The 23,741-nt window shown below is 47.1% G+C and overlaps 1 protein-coding gene and 1 non-coding gene across 2 annotated transcripts; one reads left to right on the top strand and one right to left on the bottom strand.

The window, feature by feature from the left end:
• The first annotated feature begins 1,250 nt into the window (after window positions 1-1,250).
• On the top strand, window positions 1,251-1,323 carry TRNAT-UGU. Its single transcript has one exon. It is a non-coding gene; the product is annotated as a tRNA-Thr (tRNA).
• A 4,971-nt stretch (window positions 1,324-6,294) lies between these two features.
• On the bottom strand, window positions 6,295-23,438 carry HHIPL2 (HHIP like 2). The gene is made up of 9 exons (XM_038761133.1): window positions 23,127-23,438; window positions 18,901-19,553; window positions 18,046-18,189; window positions 14,895-15,226; window positions 14,222-14,348; window positions 13,752-13,897; window positions 10,885-10,966; window positions 8,448-8,530; window positions 6,295-6,990 (listed from the first exon to the last, which is right to left on the bottom strand). The coding sequence occupies exons 1-9, from the start codon at window positions 23,436-23,438 to the stop codon at window positions 6,569-6,571; spliced, it is 2,301 nt and encodes a 766-aa protein (XP_038617061.1). The 3' UTR covers window positions 6,295-6,568.
• Window positions 23,439-23,741: the final 303 nt, after the last annotated feature.

The raw sequence follows: 23,741 nt of genomic DNA, 5'->3' as shown, positions 1-23,741 counted from the left end.
CAGAGAGTTCTCCACACACAGTAAGTGCTCAATAAATACCACTATGTTAATGATTACTCTAGCCTGCCCCTCCACCTCTGTTACTTTTGATTGACACTGTGGACCACTCCCTTCTCCTGGGAACACTACTAGAGCAATTACTGGAGCAGTTTTCTCCTGCTTAATAACTGTAGTATTTGTTAAGTGCCTACTATATGCCAAGCACTGTACTAAGCGCTGGGGTAGATACAAGGTAATTGGGTTGGACGCAGTCCCTGTCCTGCATAGGACTCACAGTCTTAATTCCCATTTTCCAGATGAAGTGACTGAGGCGCAGAAAAGTGAAATGACTTACCCAAGCTCACACAGCAGCCAAGTGGCAGAACAGGCATGAGAACCCAGGTCCGTGCTCTATCCACTAGGCAACACTGCACCCCCGGTTCTCTTCTTACCTGGTTCTCTTCTCTTCTTACCTTGGGCCTGGTTCATCACAGGGTCTGGTTCATTCTCTCCTTCCACCACCTCTCATCCCCTAACTGTGGGGGTCACCCATGCCTCGGTTCTGAGTCCTCATTGACTATACACTCACCGTGGGCAGGGAACGTGTCTTCCAACTCTATTGCACTGTATTCTCCCAATCGCTTAGTACAGTGCTCTGCACATAGTGCTCAATTAATACCATTGATGATGGTGACTATCCGCTCCCGTGGCTATATATATTACTATAACTATAATTGTTGCAGAACTGTACTTTCCAGGCACTTAGTACAGTGCTGTGCACACGGTAAGCGCTCAATAAATACGATTGAATGAATGAATGAATGAATGAATGAATGAACCTCTTACACTGCTACCCATCCCCTCACGCTGGGACATATAACCACACAAGAGATACTGTGTTATCTAAAAATTTAAGGCCTGGCCCAGCCCATGATAAAATCCAAGAGTGTGAGGTTGTTCCCAGGACTGAATCCAAGTCCTAAAGGAAGCAGGAAGGGAGAAGGGACGGGAAGGAAGGTGGCACGTGTATTTGTGCACCTGTTTGATTGCATATGTGTAAGACAACTGACTCTTCAGCCTTCCCCAAAATTTGTTATATTTTTCCTTTAATTGCAAAAACTATTTGGGAATAGTTTCATAAATTAAAAACAAACCAAAAAAAAAACAAACAAAAAAAACCCCGTTGGCATAAATACAAAATTAAACCTAAAGCTAGGAAGAGGCAGGTGGCAAATCATTATCACTATATTATATGAAGCTTACCGATAGGCGGCTCCATAGCTCAGTGGTTAGAGCACTGGTCTTGTAAACCAGGGGTCGCGAGTTCGATCCTCGCTGGGGCCTTGTGGCCTTCATTCTTTTAAAAAAAATTATAAATAAGACTGTAAAGATGGTTTCTAAATAGGGGAAAATTATTTCCTATATATAGAGCTGAAGTGTGGCCTTCATTTTTTAAAAAAAATTATAAATAAGACTGTAAAGATGGTTTCTAAATAGGGGAAATTATTTCCAATATACAGGGCTGAAGTGTGACCTTCATTTTAAAAAAAAATATATAAATAAGACTGTAAAGATGGTTTCTAAATAGGGGAAAATTATTTCCGATATATAGGGCTGAAGTGTGGCCTTCATTTTTAAAAAAAATTATAAATAAGACTGTAAAGATGGTTTCTAAATAGGGGAAAATTATTTCCGATATATAGGGCTGAAGTGTGGCCTTCATCTTAAAAAAATTATAAATAAGACTGTAAAGATGGTTTCTAAATAGGGGAAAATTATTTCCGATATATAGGGCTGAAGTGTGGCCTTCATTTTAAAAAAATTATAAATAAGACTGTAAAGATGGTTTCTAAATAGGGGAAAATTATTTCCGAACTATAGGGCTGAAGAAATGTGATCTTTTCAAAGGGGAAGAGGGCATCTTTGTGTAAAATTTTCAAGGGGCCGGGCAGACGCAGGAAGAGCTGGGGAGAAGGGGAGGAAGCCGGTTCGGCCGAGGAGGGAAACCAAGTCCGAAAAGAGGATATTTGAGTAGTCATTTTGTCAAAAATAATTTGCAAACAACGGAGAGGAGGGAGCGTGAACGGCAATAAAATGCGTTTCCCCTGACCTGCCCTTCGACTACCTTTAATAATAAATAGTATATACATATATACGCATACATATATATACATATATGTATATATACATATATATGTATATACATATATACACCTGTATATATGTATATATGTTTGTACATATTTATTACACTATTTATTTTACTTGTACATATCTATTCTATTTATTTTATTTTGTTAGTATGTTTGGTTTTGTTCTCTGTCTCCCCCTTTTAGACTGTGAGCCCACTGTTGGGTAGGGACTGTCTCTCTATGTTGCCAACTTGTACTTCCCAAGCGCTTAGTACAGTGCTCTGCACACAGTAAGCGCTCAATAAATACGATTGATTGATTGATTGATAGTAAAATGACTGCGCGAGAAGCCCGGTTAGTATGTTTGGTTTTGTTGTCTGTCTCCCCCTTTTCGACTGTGAGCCCACTGTTGGGTAGGGACTGTCTCTGTATGTTGCCAATTTGTACTTCCCAAGCGCTTAGTACAGTGCTCTGCACATAGTAAGCGCTCAATAAATACGATTGATGATGATGATTCATTCATTCATTCAATCAATCATATTTACGAAGCGCTTACTGTGTTCAGAGCACTGTACTAAGCGCTTGGAGGAGCAGCGTGGCTCCGTGAAAAGAGCCCGGGCTTTGGAGTCAGAGGTCATGGGTTCAAATTCCCGCTCCGCCAATTGTCAGCTGTGTGACTTTGGGCAAGTTACTTCACTTTTCTGGGCCTCAGTTACCTCATCTGTAAAATGGGGACTCATTCATTCATTCAATCGTATTTATTGAGTGCTTACTGTGTGCAGAGCACTGTATTATAATAATGGCATTTATTAAGCTGTTACTATGTGCAAAGCACTGTATTAAGCGCTTGGGAAGTACAAGTCGGCAACATATAGAGACGGTCCCTACCCAACAGCGGGCTCACAGTCTAGAAGGGGGAGACATACAACAAAACAAAATATAGTTACAAAATAAATTAAATAGAATAGCAAATATGTACAAGTAAAATAAATAGAGTAATAAATATGTGCAAACATATATACAGGTGCTGTGGGGAGGGGAAGGAGGTAGGGCTGGGGGGATGGGGAGGGGGAAAAGGGGTCTCCCCATTGTTCCCATGTTCAATTATTCCTAAGGCACCGTTCTGTCTGGTACTCTGCAGCCACTTTCACAAAAGTAACAATCATTGTATTTGTAAAGCACTTACTATGTGCCCAACACTGTACTAAGCACTGCAGTAGCTACAAGAAGATTCAGCTTGTGAGCCCCACGTGGGACAAGCTGATCACCTTGTATTCCCCCAGTGCTCAGAACTGTGCGTGGCACATAGTAAGCGCTTAACAAATACCATCATTATTCATCATCATCATCATCAATCGTATTTATTGAGCGCTTACTGTGTGCAGAGCACTGTACTAAGCGCTTGGGAAGTACAAATTGGCAACATATAGAGACAGTCCCTACCCAACAGTGGGCTCACAGTCTAAAAGGGGGAGACAAAACCAAACATACTAACAAAATAAAATAAATAGAATAGATATGTACAGGTAAAATAAATAAATATTATTGTTATTGGTAAAGTACAGTACAGCAATAAAGAGTGACAATCCCTGCCCACAAGCACACAGGCTAGGGGAGGGAGACAGACATTTGGGCAAGTCACTTAACTTCTCTGTGCCTCAGTTAACTCATTTGTAAAATGGGGATTAAGATTGTGAGCCTCATGTGGGACAACTTGATCGCCTTGTCTCCCCCCCAGCGCTTAGAACAGTGCTTTGCACGTAGTAAGCGCTTAACAAATACCATTATTATTATTATCAATATAAATAAAGAAAATGACAGATATATATAGAAGGGCTGTGGGGTGGGGAGGGGGGGAAGAGCACGGGGCGCAAGTCAGGGCGACCCTTGGAGAGGTCAGTGGCACCGCTGCTCTTTCACGTGACCTCTGCGGGTCCGGTCTCTGCTCACATGGGCCTAAGGCGCCTCCGTGCCACGTGGAGCTCTTGCTCTGGTTTTAGGGTGGGCACATGGTACCCTTCAACTTGGGTATCTGGGCAAGCAATAATTCTCCTACGGGGATCCCCCTCCTACTCTCCCCTGAGTTTGAATGAGCCAGAGGGTAAAGTCTCTGGAAGCCTGAATCCCCTTCCCCCCAATTCAATTCAATTGTATTTATTGGGCGCTTACTGTGTGTAGAGAGCACTGTACTGAGTGTTTGTAGCAATCTCCTCACACCCTTCAGAATAATAATAATAATGGCATTTGTTAAGCGCTTACTATGTGCAAAGCACTGTTCTAAGCGCTGGGGGGATACAAGGTGATCAGGTTGTCCCGCGTGAGGCTCACAGTCATCATCCCCATTTTACAGATGAGGGAACTGAGGCTCCGAGAAGTTAAGTGACTTGCCCCAGGTCACACAGCAGACACGTTGGCGGAGCCGGAATTCGAACCCATGACCTCTGACTCCAAAGCCCGGGCTCTTTCCACTGCTTCCAGCCAGTTGTCTATTTTGATGCTATTGATGCCTGTCTACTTGTTCTGATGTCTGTCTCCCCCCTTCTAGATTGTGAGCCCGTTGTTGGGTAGGGATTCTCTCTGTTGCCAAATTCCAAGCGCTTAGTGCAGTGCTCTGCCCACAGTAAGTGCTCAATACGATTGAATGAATGAATGAATGAAGGCCATCACATCCAGGCCTTATGACCCTTCTGGACGTTTGCCCTGTGGCAACTACCAGCTCTAACAAAGACCCTATGATTGGAAATCAAGATGACAAAATAGAAATAATAATAATTAAATTTTTTTTAAGGGCTTACTACATGCCAGAAACTGTACAAAGTGTGGGGGTAAGGCTAGAGGCTTTGAATCAATCAGTGGTAGTTATTGAGCTAACTCTGGCCTCATCCTTAGTTTGTGTGGGTCGTTTAAATATCTTTCACGTCTCTGAACTTCAGTTTCCCCATCTGTAAAATGGAACTGAATACTCTTGTGCTCTTGACCCAAATTACTTAGTTGTTGTGAAGGTTACGGGGCACACTAAGCTCTTTGGAGCAGTGAGCTGTAAAAATAGCAAGTTATGCTGGATCATGAGAGCATACCTTTTGCCTCTGTGCCTCAGTTTCTCACCCGTTAAATGGGGAGAATAATAACCCACCAGACCCAGTTTGTAAAATTGAATCTTTTCATCAGGCTAATCAGCTGTAAGGCTTGGGCAGAGTTTTAAAATGAAATATTATTTAAAGGCATTCTTCACCACCCATCTTTCTCCTCCATCCCTCCCCACTCATCATCAGTAACCATTGAGCACCTACTGCATGCAGAGCACTGTACTAGGCACTTGGGAGAATACAAGCCTGCCCCATCTCTCCCTCCTGACACTCCTGCAATCAACACACTACCCTTCTTCCCCTATCCTGATTTTAAGAGGAAATATATTTCAATATAAAATTTGTATTTCAATTAACTTTTTCAAACTTCAGAATTTCAAGTTGCCGTATTTATTTTGGCTTCTCCACACTCCCAATCTTCCTTTTCAAACAAGCCTGGTATTCTCCATGAACAATTAGCTCAGGCAAGCTCTGCTCCTGCCACCCAGAGAATACCATTCAACCTCCTGCAGTTCCTTTCTTTATACCCTCCCCATCCTAATCTGTATTATATTTTTTATTAGTAATAATAGTATTAAGCATCTACTAGGTGTGAAGCACTATTCTAAGCACTGGGATAGATGCAAATTAATCAGATTGGACATAGTCCCTGTCCCACATGGGGCTCAGTCAGAGAAGATGGATCTGTTTCAGATACATCCTCATCCTATTCTGACCTCAGGGAGAGAGTGTCTCCTGTGCTTCTGTTTTGAAGTCTTTCTGGAAGAGTTTAAGTCTTGCCCAAACTTCCTAGAATTAAAAGCATTTGTAAATTAGGCCTGTTAAAATAGTGTCCTCCTGAGCCAGTTTTGGAAGAGCACAAGACCAGCCAAATGTAGGGACCCCATATGAGGCCTGCTCCCAACCATCCCAGAGGGAGAGAATGCTCATAGGTGCCAACAAAGTAGGGGAAAGGGGTAGCTAGGGGAGAGGTGGGAGCAAGACTTCCCGCCACCCTGACCTCCCCATCTTGATTGCGGGCTCCAGGTCTTGTTTTTGGGGGCTTTGAGTGAGGTGAGTTTCCTCGATTGAAACAACTGAAGAGACCAAATAATGTGTGAGTTTTGAACAATGCTGATTTATTGCTTTGGGGTGGTAGTTGATTTGAAAAAAAAAAGAAAGAAACTGATGCCTTGTGGTTACAGTACATAGCACTTTGTTCCCAGACAGAGCCTCGTGGGCCTCGGTTCTGCCAGCATACTGTGTGACAAAGTTTATCAACAGTCAGATGGATTCAGGGGAAAAAGAACTACAACCAAGCCTCCATTTCAGCCCCACTCACCCTGCATGACCCCCCACGCTAGCCCCATCTCCGAAGAGCAGGAACAGCATTCAGATGGAGTTTCCCGGTGGGTCCCAGTTCTCTTCAGCCCTTTCTCCTTGTTGACCACTTTGGCTCAGGGAACATTGAAGGCAAGCAGCATCTCTGGCTTTTCTCTGCTGTGGGGGCCTCTTTGTTGTGCTAGCCCCACGGACCCTGGGGCTCTTGGGTCTCTTCCCTCGAGGACCAGGGGCCACCCTGGGAGACCATTCTTTGGCCAACGGTGGCCAGGTGCCTAAGTTGGGTGGGACCTTCTTGCTAGGTCTTTTCTTGGGGGAGAGCTTCCTGGTACTTTCGAGGGCCGCGTGCTTCTTGGAGGAGCCTTTCCGAGCAGAGCTCACATGCCGAGTGGGAACTGAGGAAGCTGAGGTCGCAGTAGATGATTTCTTAAGAGCTGCTTCAGCCTTCTCTCGAAGCAGTCCCAGAACGGTTTCTAGGAAACAATCATTTACTTTTTGAAAAGGTACATCCTGAGAGAGCAGAAAGAATAGAAATGCCATAATCGACAACTGGCAAAAAGACTCCTCCTTCCCATGGATGAGAGAGAAGTAAAGGGGTGTACATTAGAGGAATATACAAGTGTGGAGGTAGAGAGAGACATGATGGGGAACTGGGGATGCAGAGGGAGAATGTGGGGGTGAGGGGAGACTCTGAAAGGTAGGGCTGTCTGCTCAGGAAGTGACTCTTTCAAACTTACAGGTGTAGTAAAAGTGTTGTTATCCCACCCCTTACACAGGGCCAGCATGAGGGGAAGGTAAAGCATGTAGCTGCCAAAACCCTCACTTTAAAGGGGCCACTGTTCCCTAGACCCACCCCATCCTGCCCCATCCCAGCCTCTGCAAGGCTCTCCCAGTCTCTCCCCCCGGCAGCCCTGGGCAAGCTGCCCTTAAATGGCTTCAGGCCCTGTGGTGGATGTATGACCTTGGACTTAGCTTCTCTGGGCCTGTTTCCTCATCTGTAATTATGGGAAATCAAAACCTGTTCTCCCTCCTTCTTAGACCACGAGCTCCATGTGGAAAAGGAACAGGGTCAGATTTGACTGTGTCTATCCCAATGCATAGCAGAGTGCTTGGCACATAGAAAGTGCTTAACAAATACCACAATTATAATGATTGTTATTATGGAATTTAAAGAGTGGCACTCCATGCCACTTTTTTTTAATGGTATTTGTTAAGCGCTTACTATCTGCAAAGCATTGTTCTAAGCGCTGGGGGGATACAAGGTGATCAGGTTGTCCCACGTGGGGCTCAGTCTTAATCCCCATTTTACAGATGAGGGAACTGAGGCACAGAGAAGTGAAGTGACTTGCCCAAAGTCACACAGCTGACAATTGGCAGAGCCGGGATTTAAACCCATGACCTCTGACTCCAAAGCCCAGGCTATTTTCCACTGAGCCATGCTGCTTCACTTCCATAGTCCCGTTTCTTAACCTATCCCCCTCCATGGATTGAGCCCAGGGTTGTATCAGACCCTACAACCAATGGTTTCTAGGCTTGGTCCTGGGAGGGGAAGTTTGAGGAATGGCCAGGCCTTCTGCTCTTCAAGCCTCTCCCTGTTATGCTCTTTTTTTCCCCAAATATCTTAAGTTTGTTTCCTTAATAGTCATCCGTGCAAGCAGATCTTTATTCAGTACTACATTTTGACTTTGTAGAGCAGGCCAATTGAAGACGGCACAGGGTGGTCTGTCTCATGACAGCAGAAGAAGGGAGGGTAGCAGTGCCCAGTCCTTACAGTACATGCCACAGAGATGAGCTGGCTTCCAGGGGCACCACCACGTCCATTCTGAGATGGACCACGTCGCCCTCTGAGGAGTGTCAGCGGGGGTCCGCCCACTCCCTGGTTTGTATCACCAGATGCAGACCCCCAAAACGTGAAACCCAGGAGACTTACTGGCGAGTGGTGTGAATGGGATCCGCTTACTCTTGACTTTGACGGGCAACGGTCTGTGTTTGCACTTGCCTGGAGGTGCTCGCCTAGAAAACCCAGATGGGGAGTGTGAGAACGTGTGACTGGAAAGTCAGGGCTTAAGTGTCCTCACACCCGAAGTCCTGTTTCCTGCCACCTCCTCCTCCTCCTCTTTCCCACACCCCCGACTACTCCTACATCCCAACCCCCAACAAAGATTGTTAGAGTTGTTTTACCACTTCTGGAGCTTTGGCAAAGGGGTTTACAGTTGGTTTGGGGGATTATGTTTCACACTGCCCAGTGACAACAAGACTATCCTTATTCAGCCAGAGAGGTCACTGAAGCCCACAGAAGGAACTTTGAGAGACAAAGCTGGCACAAAGGCTGATAGTCCTAGGCTCCCTCACTGAGTTCCAGTGTCCTAAACAGAGCCAGAAATAAGTGTGCAAGCAAAGTGGTGGGGGAAAGAGTATTGGGACCCAAGGGCCTGAGAGCGGGATATCTTCACCTTTATTAATATTTATTGAGCACCTGCTGCTAGGTGCTTGGGAACATCCCACAGAAGTAAAAGATGCAGTCCCTGCCCACCAGACATTAACAGTTAAGTGGGGAGGGCAAATGGACATAAATGGCCAGATATGCAATAGGTAAAAGAGCATAGATAAATGATAAACACAAAAGTAGATAAGTCCATTTTTTATAAAATGGTTAACAAATATACACATGAGCGGCAGGAGTTGGTTAGGATGACATGAGCAGGAAAGTGGGTTTTTATCCAAGGAGGCTTCTTGGAGAAGGTGGCATTTAAGGGGGATTTTTGAAGGTGAGAATGGATGTAACCTAGTAGATTTGAGGGAGAAAGGAATACCTTGCAGGGGAAAAGGCCCTCAGGAGAGAAGGGAGGCAACCTGGTTTCACAGAAAAAAGCTTCCCTGGGGGGGCATGTGGGACTGAACAAGACTCCGAGGATCCCAGAGCTACATTTTTTCAAGGACTCCAGAAGCCAATGATTCCCAAGTGTAGGGTTGGCATAAAACTGGACTGAAGGGCTCAAAGAGTGTGGCAGCCAGTGGCATATTTCAAACCAAACTAGAAATGGTCAGAATAAGTTCGTGACCATCAAGCTCCAACTCAACACGGACTACTTCCTGTTTGGCACCACTGTTGTGCAGGGACTGGGACTGGTTCAGGCCAGTCCTACTGTGGATAACCTATGGGTCCGTTTCCCCAGCTCCTCAGGTCTGGGAGCCTGCTCTGGGCCCAGGGATTCCAAGCCACACTGGACCCAAATCCCATGGAGAGAACTAGGAGGCTGACAGTCCGTCTCCACATGAAGAAGCCATCTGGCCGAGAAGCAGCACGGCCTAGCGGAGACAGCGCAGGCCTGGGAATAAGAAGAAACTGCGTTCTAATCTCAGCTCTGCCACTTATCTGCTGTGTGACCTTGGGCAAGTCATCACTTCCCTGGGCTTCAATTGCCTCCACTGTAAAATGGGGATTAAGTCTGTGAGCCCCATGTGGGACAGGGACTGTGTCCAAATTGATTAGCTTATATCTACCACAGCACTTAGTACACATGCCCGCTATATAGTAAGCGATTAACAAATACCATTAAAAAAATACCATTAAAAAAAAAAAACACAAAAAACCTGCTGGGTCACCTGCTTGATTCCCATGAGGGATCAAATGCAGATTAATTCCTGCCCTGTTGGGGTGAGGAGGCTGGCAGTAGCACAGGAGACAACACAAGGTGTTAGAGCCTGGTTGTTCCTTAGCAATCCCTGGCCCCAACTCTGACAGTGGGATGTCCTAAAACTGAACTGAAGGATGCTGCTTTCTTCTGAGCCAGGCACTGGCCGATGGCCCAACCATATGGCCTTTTTCCATGAGCTTCTCAGAAAACATAAACCTGAGTCCCACGGTTGCCAAACAGAAGCCGGTGAGTAAGGCTCCAAGCCCAGCCAGCCCAGGAGGAAGCCTTTTTGGGGGACCCAGGCCACTGCCCGCTATTCATTGAAGGCCTCCCCAGGCAGCCCAACAGAGGAAATCTCTTCCCGTTCAAAAGGTTCAACTCTCAAAGCTGCCAGCCATGAGAGCCAATTGCAAATTAAACAGTCCCTGGGGAAACATCTCGATCCTTCCTCTCCAGACAGTTCTTCAAATGGCAGGCCACGGTAGAAAATGTCGATCTCGCTTTCCCACACTCTCAGTGGTCATGCCGGCATGGGCCAGACCTAGAGATCCTGAATTCCCACTAGTATTCCCTCCTTAATTTTTTTTTGGGGGGTGTTGGGGGTAGAGATTTTGATTCTCACTGAAGAAAGAGTAAATCTTGTGGGCCAGATCCCTCGCAATTTCACCTACTCTCCACCCACAGAGATGAGGAAGGTTTCAGACACCCACGAGAAATAAAAATATGTACCTTGCAGGATCAACAAATTTGTAGATCGATCCGTGGGGAGTGTAGGCACTTGGATAAGATGTGGACAAAAAATACAGCTCCCCTAAGAATCCAGGGACAGAGGAAAGAACAAGGTTTCAACTAAAATAATCAGCATCCTTCGAGCAAGTGACAACTTTTTACAACCACTACACTTTACACTTCTTCCCTCTCTAACATACCCTCATACCCACAGCAAGTAAGGGACATGAGTGAAGGGTTTGCATACCTATAAGGCACTTTTCCTAGCTGAAACAAGACAGGATTTGGGTGAAATCACCCTCCCTCTAGTTTAGCAAGACTAGACCCCTAAAATGTAATCTCCTGTGTGCAGAGAAAATGTGTTTCGTTTCTACTGGCCTTTCCCAAGTGCTTACTACAGTGCTCCACAAATGGCACTCCATAAATATCAATTCTGCTAACAGTCCGATTCCCAGGCCATGTCAAGCCTGCCTAGCCCACACAACCTCTGACTCTGCAGGGTCTATGTCTGAGCTTCTTTATCTACTTCTCTAAACTGCATTCATTCATTTGTGATGCTTCTTTGGAATCATCAGTGTGAATGCTCTGGATTGTCTTTTCCTCTTCAGTGCCTTTTAAAAAATAAAAATATGGTATTTGTTAAGCACTTACTGTATGCCAGGCACTGTACTAAGTATTGGGGTGGATACAAGCTAATCAGGGTAGTCACAGTCCATGTCTCTTATGGGGCTCACAGTCTTGATCCTCATTTTGAAAATGAGATAACTGAGGCACAGAGAAGTGACTTGCCCAAGATCTCACAGCAGGCAAGTGGTGGAGCCAGGATTAGAACTCAGGTCCTTCTGCTTCCCAGGCCCATGCACTATCCACTAGGCCATGCTGCTTCACCACCATCACCCCTGATTCCTTCCTCTTTCCCTTTTCCGCCTCCCTCCCCTTCACTTCCTTCTTGCCTTTCTACTTTTCCTGGTACCCAACTTTAACAACTCCCCACTCCTCTCAGGATCTGATTAGCACTTCTGTTTCCCCCACCTTACTTCCTCACTCCTCTTTCCATTCCAGAAATACTAACAAAAATGCCACCAAAACAGCAGGATGTGAAGGTTTGAGGGTGCATGTGAAAAACCCTTCCCCAGCCCTCTTACTTTTGGGAGTTAAACAAGTCCAGCCCCCAGAATGCCACAATGCACAGGTGACAGGTAGGTCAGTGCTGTTCAGATTTGGGTTTGGTAACCGGAGGATTTATTTCCTTCCTTCCTGTGGGGGGTCCAGGATTTTTAGACAGCTATTTCCCCAAATCCAGTCTCATCCCTCCCCAGGGCCCACCCTGGCTTTGTAAACACTTCACTGTATCCTCTCCTTGAATCCCCAGCCAAAGAGGCATCAGTTTCTTTGCCAGATACGCTCCCCAATCTTCAAAGACAGCTTTCTCCTCCTTGGGGAGGAGGAGACAGTCTGTAGCTACCACAGGCCACAGCCACCCAACCATGGTGCGGTTGTCCTGCAAACTGCTGTCCAGGACACACTGCTGCAGGAATACACAGACAGCTCTTGTTCCCGTTCGGTCCAGAACTAGCAGAGTCCCAAGAACGGTCATCATCATCCCCCTTCCTCCACCTCAGGACTCATCAGGCAGCCAAAACTCTTCAGGTGGTGTATGCTATTTGGAACGTGGAGTAACCTTTTTCTCTTCCCAGTACTTATTTTCCAAAACATCCCCTTCCATCATTAAGTGTTCAATTTAACTAACCCTCTTCAGACTTCATATGCTAACAGAGTACAGAGCCCTAAAATTTGTTGAGTGCCTTTACTGCATGGGTTGGACTCCTTTTTACATTTGCCCCCTTGTTTTTGATGTCAGGAACCTGGGACCTAATTGTGGCTCAGCCACTTCAATCAATGGTATTCACTGAGCGTTTGTTGTGTGTGCGTGGAGCATTGCCTTGGGCAAGTCCCAAGGCACAGCTCTGTGCCTCAATTTCCTCACATAAAATGGGGATGAAATATTCTCCCTCTTCATTAAACTGTGAGCCCCATTTAGGATACAGACTGTGTCTAACTTTGTAACTACCCCACTGCTTAGTACAGTCCTTGGCACACAGTAAGTGATAAACAAATAAACTCAGTTATTATTTTTATCATTATTTAGGGAAGAGACACTAAAACATACAGGGGGTTCTAATTAGCCCTTCCCTGTCATCCATCCCCAGATCTTCAACTTTGAAGAGACAGAGAATATGGAATCCTAGGAGTAGCAGGAAATGCAAGAGGTCATCTTGTCCATCCTCCTGCCTCCAGGCAAGACCTAACCTAAATCATCTCAGATAGCTGTCTAGGCTATATATGAAAATATCCAGAAAATCACCTTCCAAACTGCTCCGGACACAGGTGTTCCTCAGTAAATACTATTGACTGACTCCAGAGAGTCCTTCCTCTGACAGACATTTAAGTCTCTCAGTCCCAACTTGTGCAGAGTATAGTGCAGTGTTCGGCACAAAGGAGGAGCTGTTAATACTGTATTTAAATATTTTAAGTGGTGATTACTACCAGGTCTCTTTCAGAACATCTTGCTGAAATTGTTTACTACTGTTGTTTCTCTCCCATGTCCCCAGACGAAGTCCATGCCTAACTCCAACTCGGGACCTCAAGGCCCCAATGGCTTGTTCTGACCGACTGCCTGCCTGAATGGCTATGGCCAGACCTGGGAATGGAGAACACTGGGGACGTTGGGCAGTGTTGAAGCTTAACTGGATGAGGACAGGGCAGGAAATGGTAAATACAAGCTAAATGACCATCCAAAGAGAGGGTCCCTGTACTCCCTAACATGCACAGCTCGGGTGAACCAATAGCAGCTTTCTGGGAATTACCTGCTTCATCTTCAGCAAAGGAGATGATAAATTTGCTGTAAGTGCTGATTAGCCCTGGGAAGGCACAAGCCTGAGTGTTTCCAATGCAGATATCTTGTTTCTTCCATCTATCTGTCCTCCCATCTTCCTGCAAAGCCATAAGTCGACTAGATGAAAAATAAAACCTTATGTTTTAGGATTCCATAATCCTCTGAAAGGAACAGAGACCCCTTTGAATACTATAACTAGGATGGCAGAGACCTCTTCCTAGATTCTTCTTAGGTTCAAACCAAAAGTTTTCCTTAATGCCTTTTCAATTTATGCCCCTAATTACAGGTGCTCTGAGAGAGGCCAAAACAGGGCATTGAGAATGTGAATGTTGGACTGTTTTGAAGTCCCTGACTGACAATACTCAGTTTCCCCACCCCCAACCTCAAAAGGTAACTGTCCAAGGAAGGAAACCAGAAAAGGAAATGCTGAACTCTCCTTACCCACTCATGAAGTCTCCGAAGATGTAAAGGCCATTTAGGTTAGGGGACTCACAGCCCCTGTAGACATAGCCACCAGTGACCGACTTCCCTACGGCATGATCATACGCATAAATTGGCAACACATCATCTGTGTGGAAAAAGGGACAGCATGTCAGTGGAGGTCTGGAAGGGCAGAGGATCCCATCATGGTGCCTTATTCAATGGGAAAGTCTTCTGCTTGAGCGTATTTTGTCAGGTGCAGGAAGCTCTGGTTATTCATTCAATCGTATTTATTGAGCGCTTATTGTGTGCAGAACACCAAGCCCACAGCTTCCCATTTCTGACATCATCAGGAAAAGAGAAAGCAGGAAAGTCCCCATCAGATGAGGCAGAGGCCTGAGAATTGGAGGACCTGAGTTCTCTTCTCAGCTGAATTTTCCAGATGCTCAGTTTGCCTCATCAGGTGAAACAAAATTGCCTGTGACTCCCACCTCAGTGGGCTTGTCCTGCTCAGGTCTAGGAGAGAGATAGATGGGCTTAGGTCTAGGGGCAGTCAGGCTATCTGTTACTGCAGTGTACCATTGAGCAGGACAGATCCAAGGGTCTGCCTCAAAAACCCCCACAAAACAATACACACAGAAAGCACACCTCACAAGCCCCATCCCTCAATGTCCCAGCCCACCGTCCTGCTTACCCAAAGAAGCATTATGGCAGAGCTTTTTGTCGTAGCACTCAAACCCCTCCTTGGCCCTCCAGCCGTAGTTCCCTCCTTTAACGATGAGGTTGACTTCTTCGAACCGGTTCTGGCCAACATCACCACAGAATATCCTGCCTCTGCCTCGGTGGGTGGCTGGGTCCCCACGGTCCACAGCACATCGCCACATGTTCCTGACTCCGTACGCATAGATGGCAGGATGGGCCCCCGGCTCGGAGACGAAAGGGTTATCTGGGGGGATCCAGTAGCGCTGGCCGTAGGCATAGGCCCTGGTCACGTCTATCCGTAAAACCTTCCCCAGCAGCGAGCTCCTGAAATAAAGCCAAACACAGGCCCAGCATGAGCACGGCTGAGGAGGCATTGTAACTACTGTATTGACCCGGTTCACGGGGAGACATACGCTGGGTTCTCCCAGCTAGCTCTGGATTGTCTTTAACAACGAGACTAAGTGTCCTTCCAGCCCACAGATATACCCCAAACCTCGTTCCTTCTCCACACTTTTCCCAGAGCTGTTGACAAGGTGAAAACTGGACTGATATGGGTCTCGTCTCTACACTCTGCCCCCGTCCAGCCTCTGCTGCTGACACCCGAGGTATGAAAAACAGCTAAATGGTCAAAAAGAAGGCAGTAGGAAAGAGTAGGAAAAAGGATAATGCCCCCAGAGTTGCACCCCTCAGCCCCAAGGCTTGTTGGGTAATGCCAGGGCTGCCTCCCAACTAGAGCACCCCTGGTCCACCCCCAACAAACTTACTGGGGTCCTGGACTGATCAGGGAGGAGAGTGGAGTTCACTAAGTTGGCTCAGGGCTGATTGGCAGTTCAGTGCTTCTCCCTGGAGTAGGGGGAATGTCAAGGTGGCAAAGGGTTACCACCCCTCCTCCCCACCCCTAAAACTGGGTTTAGACCTGAGCTACCAGGGCCCCAGCTGTGCTCCCAACACGATGGGACTGAAGCCACGATGGCAGGGCCACAGCCCCTGATTAGGTACTTAAAATACCAAGCCCTATGTAAGCTCTGGGATAGCTCCAAGTTAATCGGATTGGACAGAGTCCCTGTCTCACATGGGACTCACAGTCTGAGAGGGAGGACATCAGGTCATTTATGCCCATTTTTCAGACGGGGAACAAAGAGGTTAAGTGACTTCCCCAAGGTCATTCAGCAGGTGAGTGGCGGAGCTAGGATTAGACCAAGTTTCCCCACTCCCCATCCTGTGCTCTTTCCAATATGCCATGATGATGGGATTTACAGGGCGGCAAATGCCTGAGTGTTTATTATGATGATTATGGTGATAATTATACACCAGAAATCGACTGGACCTCTACCCAATGCAAAAACACAAAAAACCCCACAAAAAAACAAAACCACCATCTCTCTCAAAGACTCAGCTGATCACTCTAATAATAATAACTGTGGTATTTGCTAAGCAATTACTATGTGCCAAGCACTGTACTAAGCCCTGGGGTAGATAGAGTATATGCAGATTGGACACAGTCCCCATCCCACACAAGGCTCACGGTCTAAGTAAGAGGGAGAACAGATATTTAATGCCCATTTTACAGATGAGGAAATTGTGACCCAGAAAACCAAAGTGACTTGCCCAAGGTAATAGGCCCAGGCTTTTTCCATAAGACCATGCCACTTCTTTCTAATACTGACTTTCATGTGCTACCCTATCAGTCACTCTTTCTCCGTCCCTCTAACATGGGGTTGATAACACTAGTGGCCCCGCTCCTGGCAGGGCGACAAACCTATCCCCTTGCCTGTTCACTTCAGGACAGAACCCCTGTCCTGATGGACAGATCAAAGCCGAACTGGGCCAGGAACTCTGTTCCACTCAGGCTGGTCATAAGCAGTCAATCAATGGTATTTTTTGAGTGCTTACTTTGTACAGTGAACTAAGCACCTGGGAGAGCACAATGGGCTCTAGATTGTAAACTCCTTACGGGCAGGAACCATGTCTGTCAATTCTGCTGTATTATATCTCCCAAGCATTTAGTACTGTGCAGGCTCAGTAAATACCACTGATTGATTCAGTGGAGTTAGTAGATACAATTGCTGCCCTCAAAGAGCATGTGGTCTAGTGGTAGTTTTGTACATTTCATTACAAGAAAGTTAGCTCTACAATGGCATTCTTACAGGTTCATGAGCCTCAGTACTGAGGAGCTGATCATAAAACCCTACTCTAGGAGATGAGTGGATAGACCACGTACTACTAATAATAATGATGGTATTTGTTAAGCGCTTGCTATTTGGGAAGCACTGTTCTAAGCACTGGGGCCTGCTGTTGGATAGGGACTGTCTCTATATGTTGCCAACTTGTACTTCCCAAGCGCTTAGTACAGTGCTCTGCACACAGTAAGCGCTCAATAAACATGACTGAATGAATGAGTGAATGAATGGGGGGATGCAAGGTGATTAGGTTGTCCCACGTGGGGCTCACAGTCTTAATCCCCACTTTACAGATGAGGTAACTGAGGCACAGAGAAGTTAAGTGATTTGCCCAAAATCACACAGCAGACAAGTGGCGGAGCCAGGATTAGAACCCATAACCTGACTCCCAAGACTGTACTCTTTCCACTGAGCCACACTGCCTCTCCTAATATGGAGAGGCCATGGGGTTAAGTTTTTGCTCTTTGTTTTTTTTTAATGGTATTTGTTAAGCTCTTACTTATGTGCCAGGCACTGTGCTTAGCACTGGAGCGAACAGAAGACAATCAGATTGGACACAGTCCATGTCCCACGTGGGGCTCACAGCTTTAATCCCCATTTTACAGATGAGGTAGCTGAGGCACAGAGAAGTTAAGTGACTTGCCCAAAGTCACCCAGCAGGCAAGAGGCAGAGCCAGGCTTAAAGCTCAGGTCTTCTAACTCCCAGGCCTGGGCTCTTTCTACTACGCCACACTGCTTCCCATGGAGCAATACTATTTCGAGAAGGAATTCTGAATCCTAATCTAGCTCCCCTTCCCCTTGCCTCCTGGCCACCCCAGGAATCAGAGGAACTCATGGTCACAAATGACCCTTGGGAAAAGAGCTTTGGCCTCAAGTCTCCTGTAAATGAAATTTCTGTTCAGCTGCAGCTCAGGCATACCTACAAGCCCCCGCCCGGACACAGGCACCCAGCCTCCAGCTTACTTGTTCTGAGCATTCCCAAACTTGCCAAAGGGGTCCCCAGCTTGCCCGCCATCCCCAGTGAATATATACAAATAACCATCCAGGCCGAAAAGGAGTTGCCCACCGTTGTGATTGGCAGCCGGTTCGTCCAGCTCCAGGATGATCCTACAAGACAGAAACAAGACAGGCTGCAAGTCAGGGTCTTGCTGCCTCACAAAAATGGTCAGTTCTCAAGTGGCCTATAATCTTCCCCCTGCTACGGTGGTCAATCAAGTTCATCCCATTGATTGATTGTAAAATTGAGTAAGCACCTTCTGGGTGCTGAGCATTTTGCCAAGGCTCTAATTCAGATAAACAATTAGAGTTTTCCCACTTCATTCTGCAAGGTAGGGATATGAGCTTGGCGAGGATGAGCAGGGCATAATATGGTAATGGTCATTCCAGTAATTTCAGGGTCCAGGGTGTTATGCTAAAACACCCTTTTTCTTTAAGCAGGTGGGATCGCTACATCTCTGTGCCCAGTGGGCTCTTCCCAATCCTACCGTTCTAAAAGACAAGGGAGGTGGTGGGAGGCAGAAAAGGGAGGAGGGAAAGCAGCCATCTCGTACCAACTCTTGGGCCCCACACTTTGCAAACCGGCAGAACATAGATGAGACTTGAAAGCCGTGGAGCAATGGAGAATCTCCAGAAGCTCCTTGAGCCAGTGAGGGACAACTCCAAGCACCTTGGATAGTCAGCAAAGCGTGCTTTGTAAATGCGGCAAGCTAGAGGCTCTGGATCTCTCCTGGGGAGCTCTTTCAGCTCACCAGCAAAAACTGAGTCTCACTCACATTCACAGGGAGGAGGGAGTTTCCACTCTGAAAGAGGCTCTCTCACCTTTCAGAGTTTGGGTCGGCCTTGTTGGCATCAGCTCGAGAAGACTTCATCTCACTGATGCGGATCTTCTCCACCTTTTTCTTGTCCAGACAGGAGTAATAGATGTAGAACCTGCGGTTTTGGCGGAAATCGGGGTGGAAAGCCAGCCCCAGGAAGCCCCTCTCGTCCCCAATCCATGGGGTGGTCAAGACCAGGCTCCTGAGATCCAGGAAGGGCTTCTCCAGCCGACTCCAGTCGGGCAGGTAGACCCAGACCACCCCAACCTGCTCAGCCACGAAGAGACGGTGGGTGCCATCGCCGGCATGCACCATGGCCACCGGGTTCCTCAGCCAGTTGGCCACCTCGGTCAGACAGAGCTGCAGGCAGCCCCGCGGGTCCTCCACCACCGCGCCCAGGTTGCGATTAAGCTGGGTGTTCCTGAGCACGTTGGGGAAGCAGTAGTCCCGGTCCGGGAGGCTGAGGAGGTGGCAGAAGTGGGCACCACCCCTGTCGCAGGACCGCCTAAGGTGCCGGTCACTGGTCAAGAAGGAGATGGTAGAGCGGCAGTCATGGTGGAAAGCAGAGCAGTAGTCAGAACAGAGGCCCGGAAGGTTCCGGAGGGGCGTCTGAGGATTCTCAGCATCATAGAGGTGGGCGGCGAAGGGGGAGCATTCCTAGAGAGAAGTAGGGAGACTATCAGGAGGAGGACTCCCTAGGGACTGATACTGAGGGCCAGCAGAGACCCATGTGACTATGAGATAATCTTAGACCAAACTGTGGTTCTTGAGCCATTTACAAATTTACAGTTCCCCCAGAGTCAACAAGTGGTCCCCATATGGGACCCAGAGAACACCCACTGGTGCTCTGGGCTATCAGATGATGGCTCTTCGAAGGGTTCTTCCCCCAAACCACGATATGTGGCCCTGGACATTATTCACCTCTTACCGACCACCCAGAGAGTAAATTTAATTACGAAATTTAGAAAAGGGGGTGTTCGCAATTAAAAAAAAGTCAGAAGCTTTGGCAATTGCAGCTAGGAGAGAGGATGGCACTCTTTGCAAGGACAGGGGTCCCCTGTTTCATGAGAGCTACTTCTTCCCCAGTCACCGCAGCCTTTTTTTTAACTGGACCCATCAACAATGTAAGATGTCCTACGTGGTTTTCAGGCCAGAAATTTTTACCACTTTTATAACAGGCCTAAAATGCATCCCCCAACTTCTGTTTCATCCCTTCACCATGGTAAGAAATAGCTAACCCACTATCTCCTGCATGGACACATAAAGTGCTCAGGGCTTAATGCTGACCCAGGCTAAACAAGGCAGTAGTAAAGTGTTTTGAACATCAACCAGTCAATGGTATTTATTGAGTGCTTACTATGTGCAGAGAACTGTACTAAACGCTTGGGAGAAAACAGTACAACAGAATTAGCAGATACGTTCCCTGCCGATAATCAGCTGTGTATTCTCCTGTCTGTCAGAAATTGTTTCTGAACGTAAATTTCTTGAGTGGGAAAACTGTTTTATCTGTTCCCTGAGGCATTCATCACTTCCAGCTCTATTCTCTCCAAGAAGCACAAGCTTATTAGCTCTCACTGCATAGTGGAGGGGAGGTGTAAGGACCCGACAGTGCTACAGGGGATCATTCCTGTTGCGTAGTCCCCATATCCACACTCCCCCTCCTCAGGACACACTCCCTTCTTGAGCTGGGAATCCCAGGAAGCAGCAGGCAAATGCACCATCAGGGCTGCCTCTCCCACACACAAGTTGTCGTGGCTCACCTAGTTCAGTTGCAGGCTATCACAGTATGCCTACCTGAGCCACTCTCTTGTATGCAGAGGGAGTGGCAGCCTCGTTGCTATCACTAATGTTTGGATTACCGTAGAAATAGTGGTATTTATTGAACGCCTCATCAGTGCAAGTGCTGGGTAGATACGACCGAATCCGTGTTGTCTAGGGAATAGAGTCGGAAGGACCGGGTTCTAATCTCAGCTCCGCCACCTGCCTGCAGTGAGACCTTGGGCTAGTCACTTAACCTCTCTGGCAATGCAGATTAAGACTGTGAGCCCCATGTGGGACATGGGCTGGGTCCAACCCGACTAGCTCATATCTCCCCCAGCACTTAGTACAGAGCCCGGCACAAAGTAAGCGCTTAACAAATACCAAAAGAATTAGAAACAAACAAAACAGATGCATGAGAGAGAGTCCCTGCCCACAAGGAGCTTACTTTCTAACAGAGGAGAGACAGATAAAAATATTTACAGTAAAAGCAACACAGGCATTAGCCAAGGACATTATGATCACATACTGTTGAGGTTAGACTTGTGGTTATGTGACAGGCAGTCAGAAAAATCACTTTCTGAATTAGGTCAAGTTTATGATTTACTTCTATTTCCTTTACTACTGTATACTGTTATGAATAATGATAATATAATGTACTTCCCAAGTGCCTGATTAAAATGCATTGCACCCAATGGGTGCTCAAGAAATTGTTACTACTACTCTATTGGAGTTGTATTTATAAAGAAAAGCCTGTTAATATTAACCCCATTAATAGTAATACAGAATCTGAACAGCTACAGAACAAATGAAGTCTTGTGGTGAACCGGCATGAATTCATTCAATGGTTTTTGAGGCATTTGTAGACAGATTTTGCTTAAGGCCAACAAATAGTAATGTAAGAAGTATGAAAAGTCCCTAAGAGAAAATGATTAAAATAATATTTTGCTGCCTTATTCCAGCCACCTCTCATATTAAGTGCCCAAAGGCTGGTGAACTTGGGGGTTTGAAAAGTACATTGCTCCTAATGGTCCTCTGGAAATGATCGACCTTTCCAGGATTTTCACATTTGAAAGCAAAAATCTTGGCCTTCAAGGCTATCCAAATAGAAGCTTCTTCGGGTTACTGAAATAAATGCTGCAAACATGCTGCCTCTCCTCAGTAGCTGAGCACGGTCTTGATTTAAATGCAGCCCTTGAAAATTCCCGGCCCGTCGGTTTTCTCAAGCTTGGCTGTGACCAGTCCATTACTCTGAAAGTTCTTTGAGGACAGGTACCCTGTATTTTGCTACTTGTCATACTTACCCAAGCATTTAGTGCAGTGCTCAGCACACAGTATACTCCAGTACACAGAAACTCCAAGGGACTCCTAAAGATCCCAAGGTAACTGGTGGGTCTGATCTAGGGCTGACCCCATAGTACAGGTTCGTTTGGGTTTGGTTCATCCTAAGAACCCCAAAGACACCAGTGATACACCCTGCTCTCTGAAACCTCAGACGCCCAGAAAGTCAGCATCTTACTAGCCCTGAGGATGCATCCAGGTTGAGGAGGACCCAGCTTAGAGAAGTTGTTGCTTCTGCACAGTGTGGATTTTGGCTTCATGGAACCTGCATGACTCAGGCCAACATGCAACAGGCCAGAGATTTCTGTTCAGCCCCCTGGCAGAGAAGCAGGACCCTCCACCTCTAGGTACAGAGCAATGCAAGGAGACCCAGGAGAGGACTTCAGAGGAAGCAGCATCTCCACACTACAAGTGGGGAAAAAAATAGAAAACTACAGCCTCTCCGACTCCTTCTGAGTAGCCTACTGTGGGCAGGGAATACTGTTATAATAATAATAATAATGATGGTATTTATTAAGCGCTTACTATGTGCAAAGCACTGTTCTAAGCGCTGTACTCTCCCAAGCGCTTAGTACAGTGCTCTGCACATTATAAGCACTCAATAAATATGACTGACTGAGAAACTTCCAGGAAGAACATCCCACTTGGAGGCCCTGAGGCTGGAACTTACCTACCTCTACTTAGGGCAGGTAGCTCAGTGGGAACTGCTAACTGCAGCCTCAGGGGAGATTTCCCTGATGGCTCACCCTGCCTACCTCCCAAACAACAGACCTCAGAGCTGGGAAATAATAATAATAATGGTATTTGTTAAATGCTTACTATGTGCTAAGCACTGTTCTAAGTGCTGGGGTAGATACAAGGTAATCAGGATGTCCCACTTGGGGCTCATTTTACAGAGGAGGTAACTGAAGCCCAGAGAAGTGAAGTGACTTACCCAAGGTCACACAGCAGACAGGGGCAGAGCCGGGATTAGAACCAGGTCCTCTGAATCCCCAAGCCCATGCTCTTGCCACTAGGCCATGCTGCTTCTCCTCCTGCTCCTGCTGCCTCCATCTCAGCACCCTGGCTGCCAGGATGGGGGTCAACAGCTGGAGCCTGCAGCCACCCCCCACCCCTTCCTGCCCTACTTACCTGGCAGAGGATGTCCTTGATGTAGCCCCCACAGAGCTGGGAACCCCGTAGGTCAAAGGAACCCACGATTTCCTTGTAGCGAGCAGCAATGCGCTGATCCTTGGTCGGACTGCAGCAGCCGAATGTCTGGTAGTCGGAGCAGAACCGCAGGTGCACAGAGGGCCGGAATGGAGGCCCGTAGTCCAGGCACTGGGGGTGGCCCTGCAGCATGGTGGCCTGGCCTAGCAAGAGCAAGAAGCAGAGGCAGAGACATGAGGAGGAGGTGGAAAGCCAGGAACTTGGGCCCCCTCGAGGAGCCAACTCCCTCAGCATCCTGGCATGAGGAAAGCTCCCGCTGTTGTGAGCGTAGGCTTCCTTCCCGGCTCTCTCTCTCCTCCTCCCTCCCCTCTTTCCTCCTCCTCTTCCTTCCCCTCCCTCGTCTCTCTCTCTCTCTCTCTCTCTCTCTAGTTCTTGCTAGAGTCCTTCCAGCCTCCAGATTCACAGGTGGCACCAGGGAATCTTCCCTCTCTTCGCCCCACAGATCTCCTGGAAGAACTCCAGAGGGAGCAGGGATTGAACAGCCCCAAGGCAGCAGTCAGGTGTCAGCCAAATCAGAAATGGATAGATTCTCCCTGG

This window comes from Tachyglossus aculeatus, chromosome 19, assembly GCF_015852505.1.
Source record: "Tachyglossus aculeatus isolate mTacAcu1 chromosome 19, mTacAcu1.pri, whole genome shotgun sequence".
Taxonomy (NCBI): Eukaryota; Metazoa; Chordata; class Mammalia; order Monotremata; family Tachyglossidae; genus Tachyglossus; species Tachyglossus aculeatus.
This window is presented reverse-complemented; position numbering and strand designations above follow the sequence as displayed.

Excerpts from the sequence above, each read along its gene's own strand:
- HHIPL2 (XM_038761133.1), bottom strand. The coding sequence starts at position 23,438 with ATGCTGAGGGAGTTGGCTCCTCGAGGGGGCCCAAGTTCCTGGCTTTCC. Across the intron at positions 18,190-18,900 it reads GCCGACCCAAACTCTGAAAG|GATCATCCTGGAGCTGGACG; the intron begins GTGAGAGAGCCT and ends TCTGTCTTGTAG. Across the intron at positions 15,227-18,045 it reads TTTGGGAATGCTCAGAACAA|GAGCTCGCTGCTGGGGAAGG; the intron begins GTAAGCTGGAGG and ends GCTTTATTTCAG.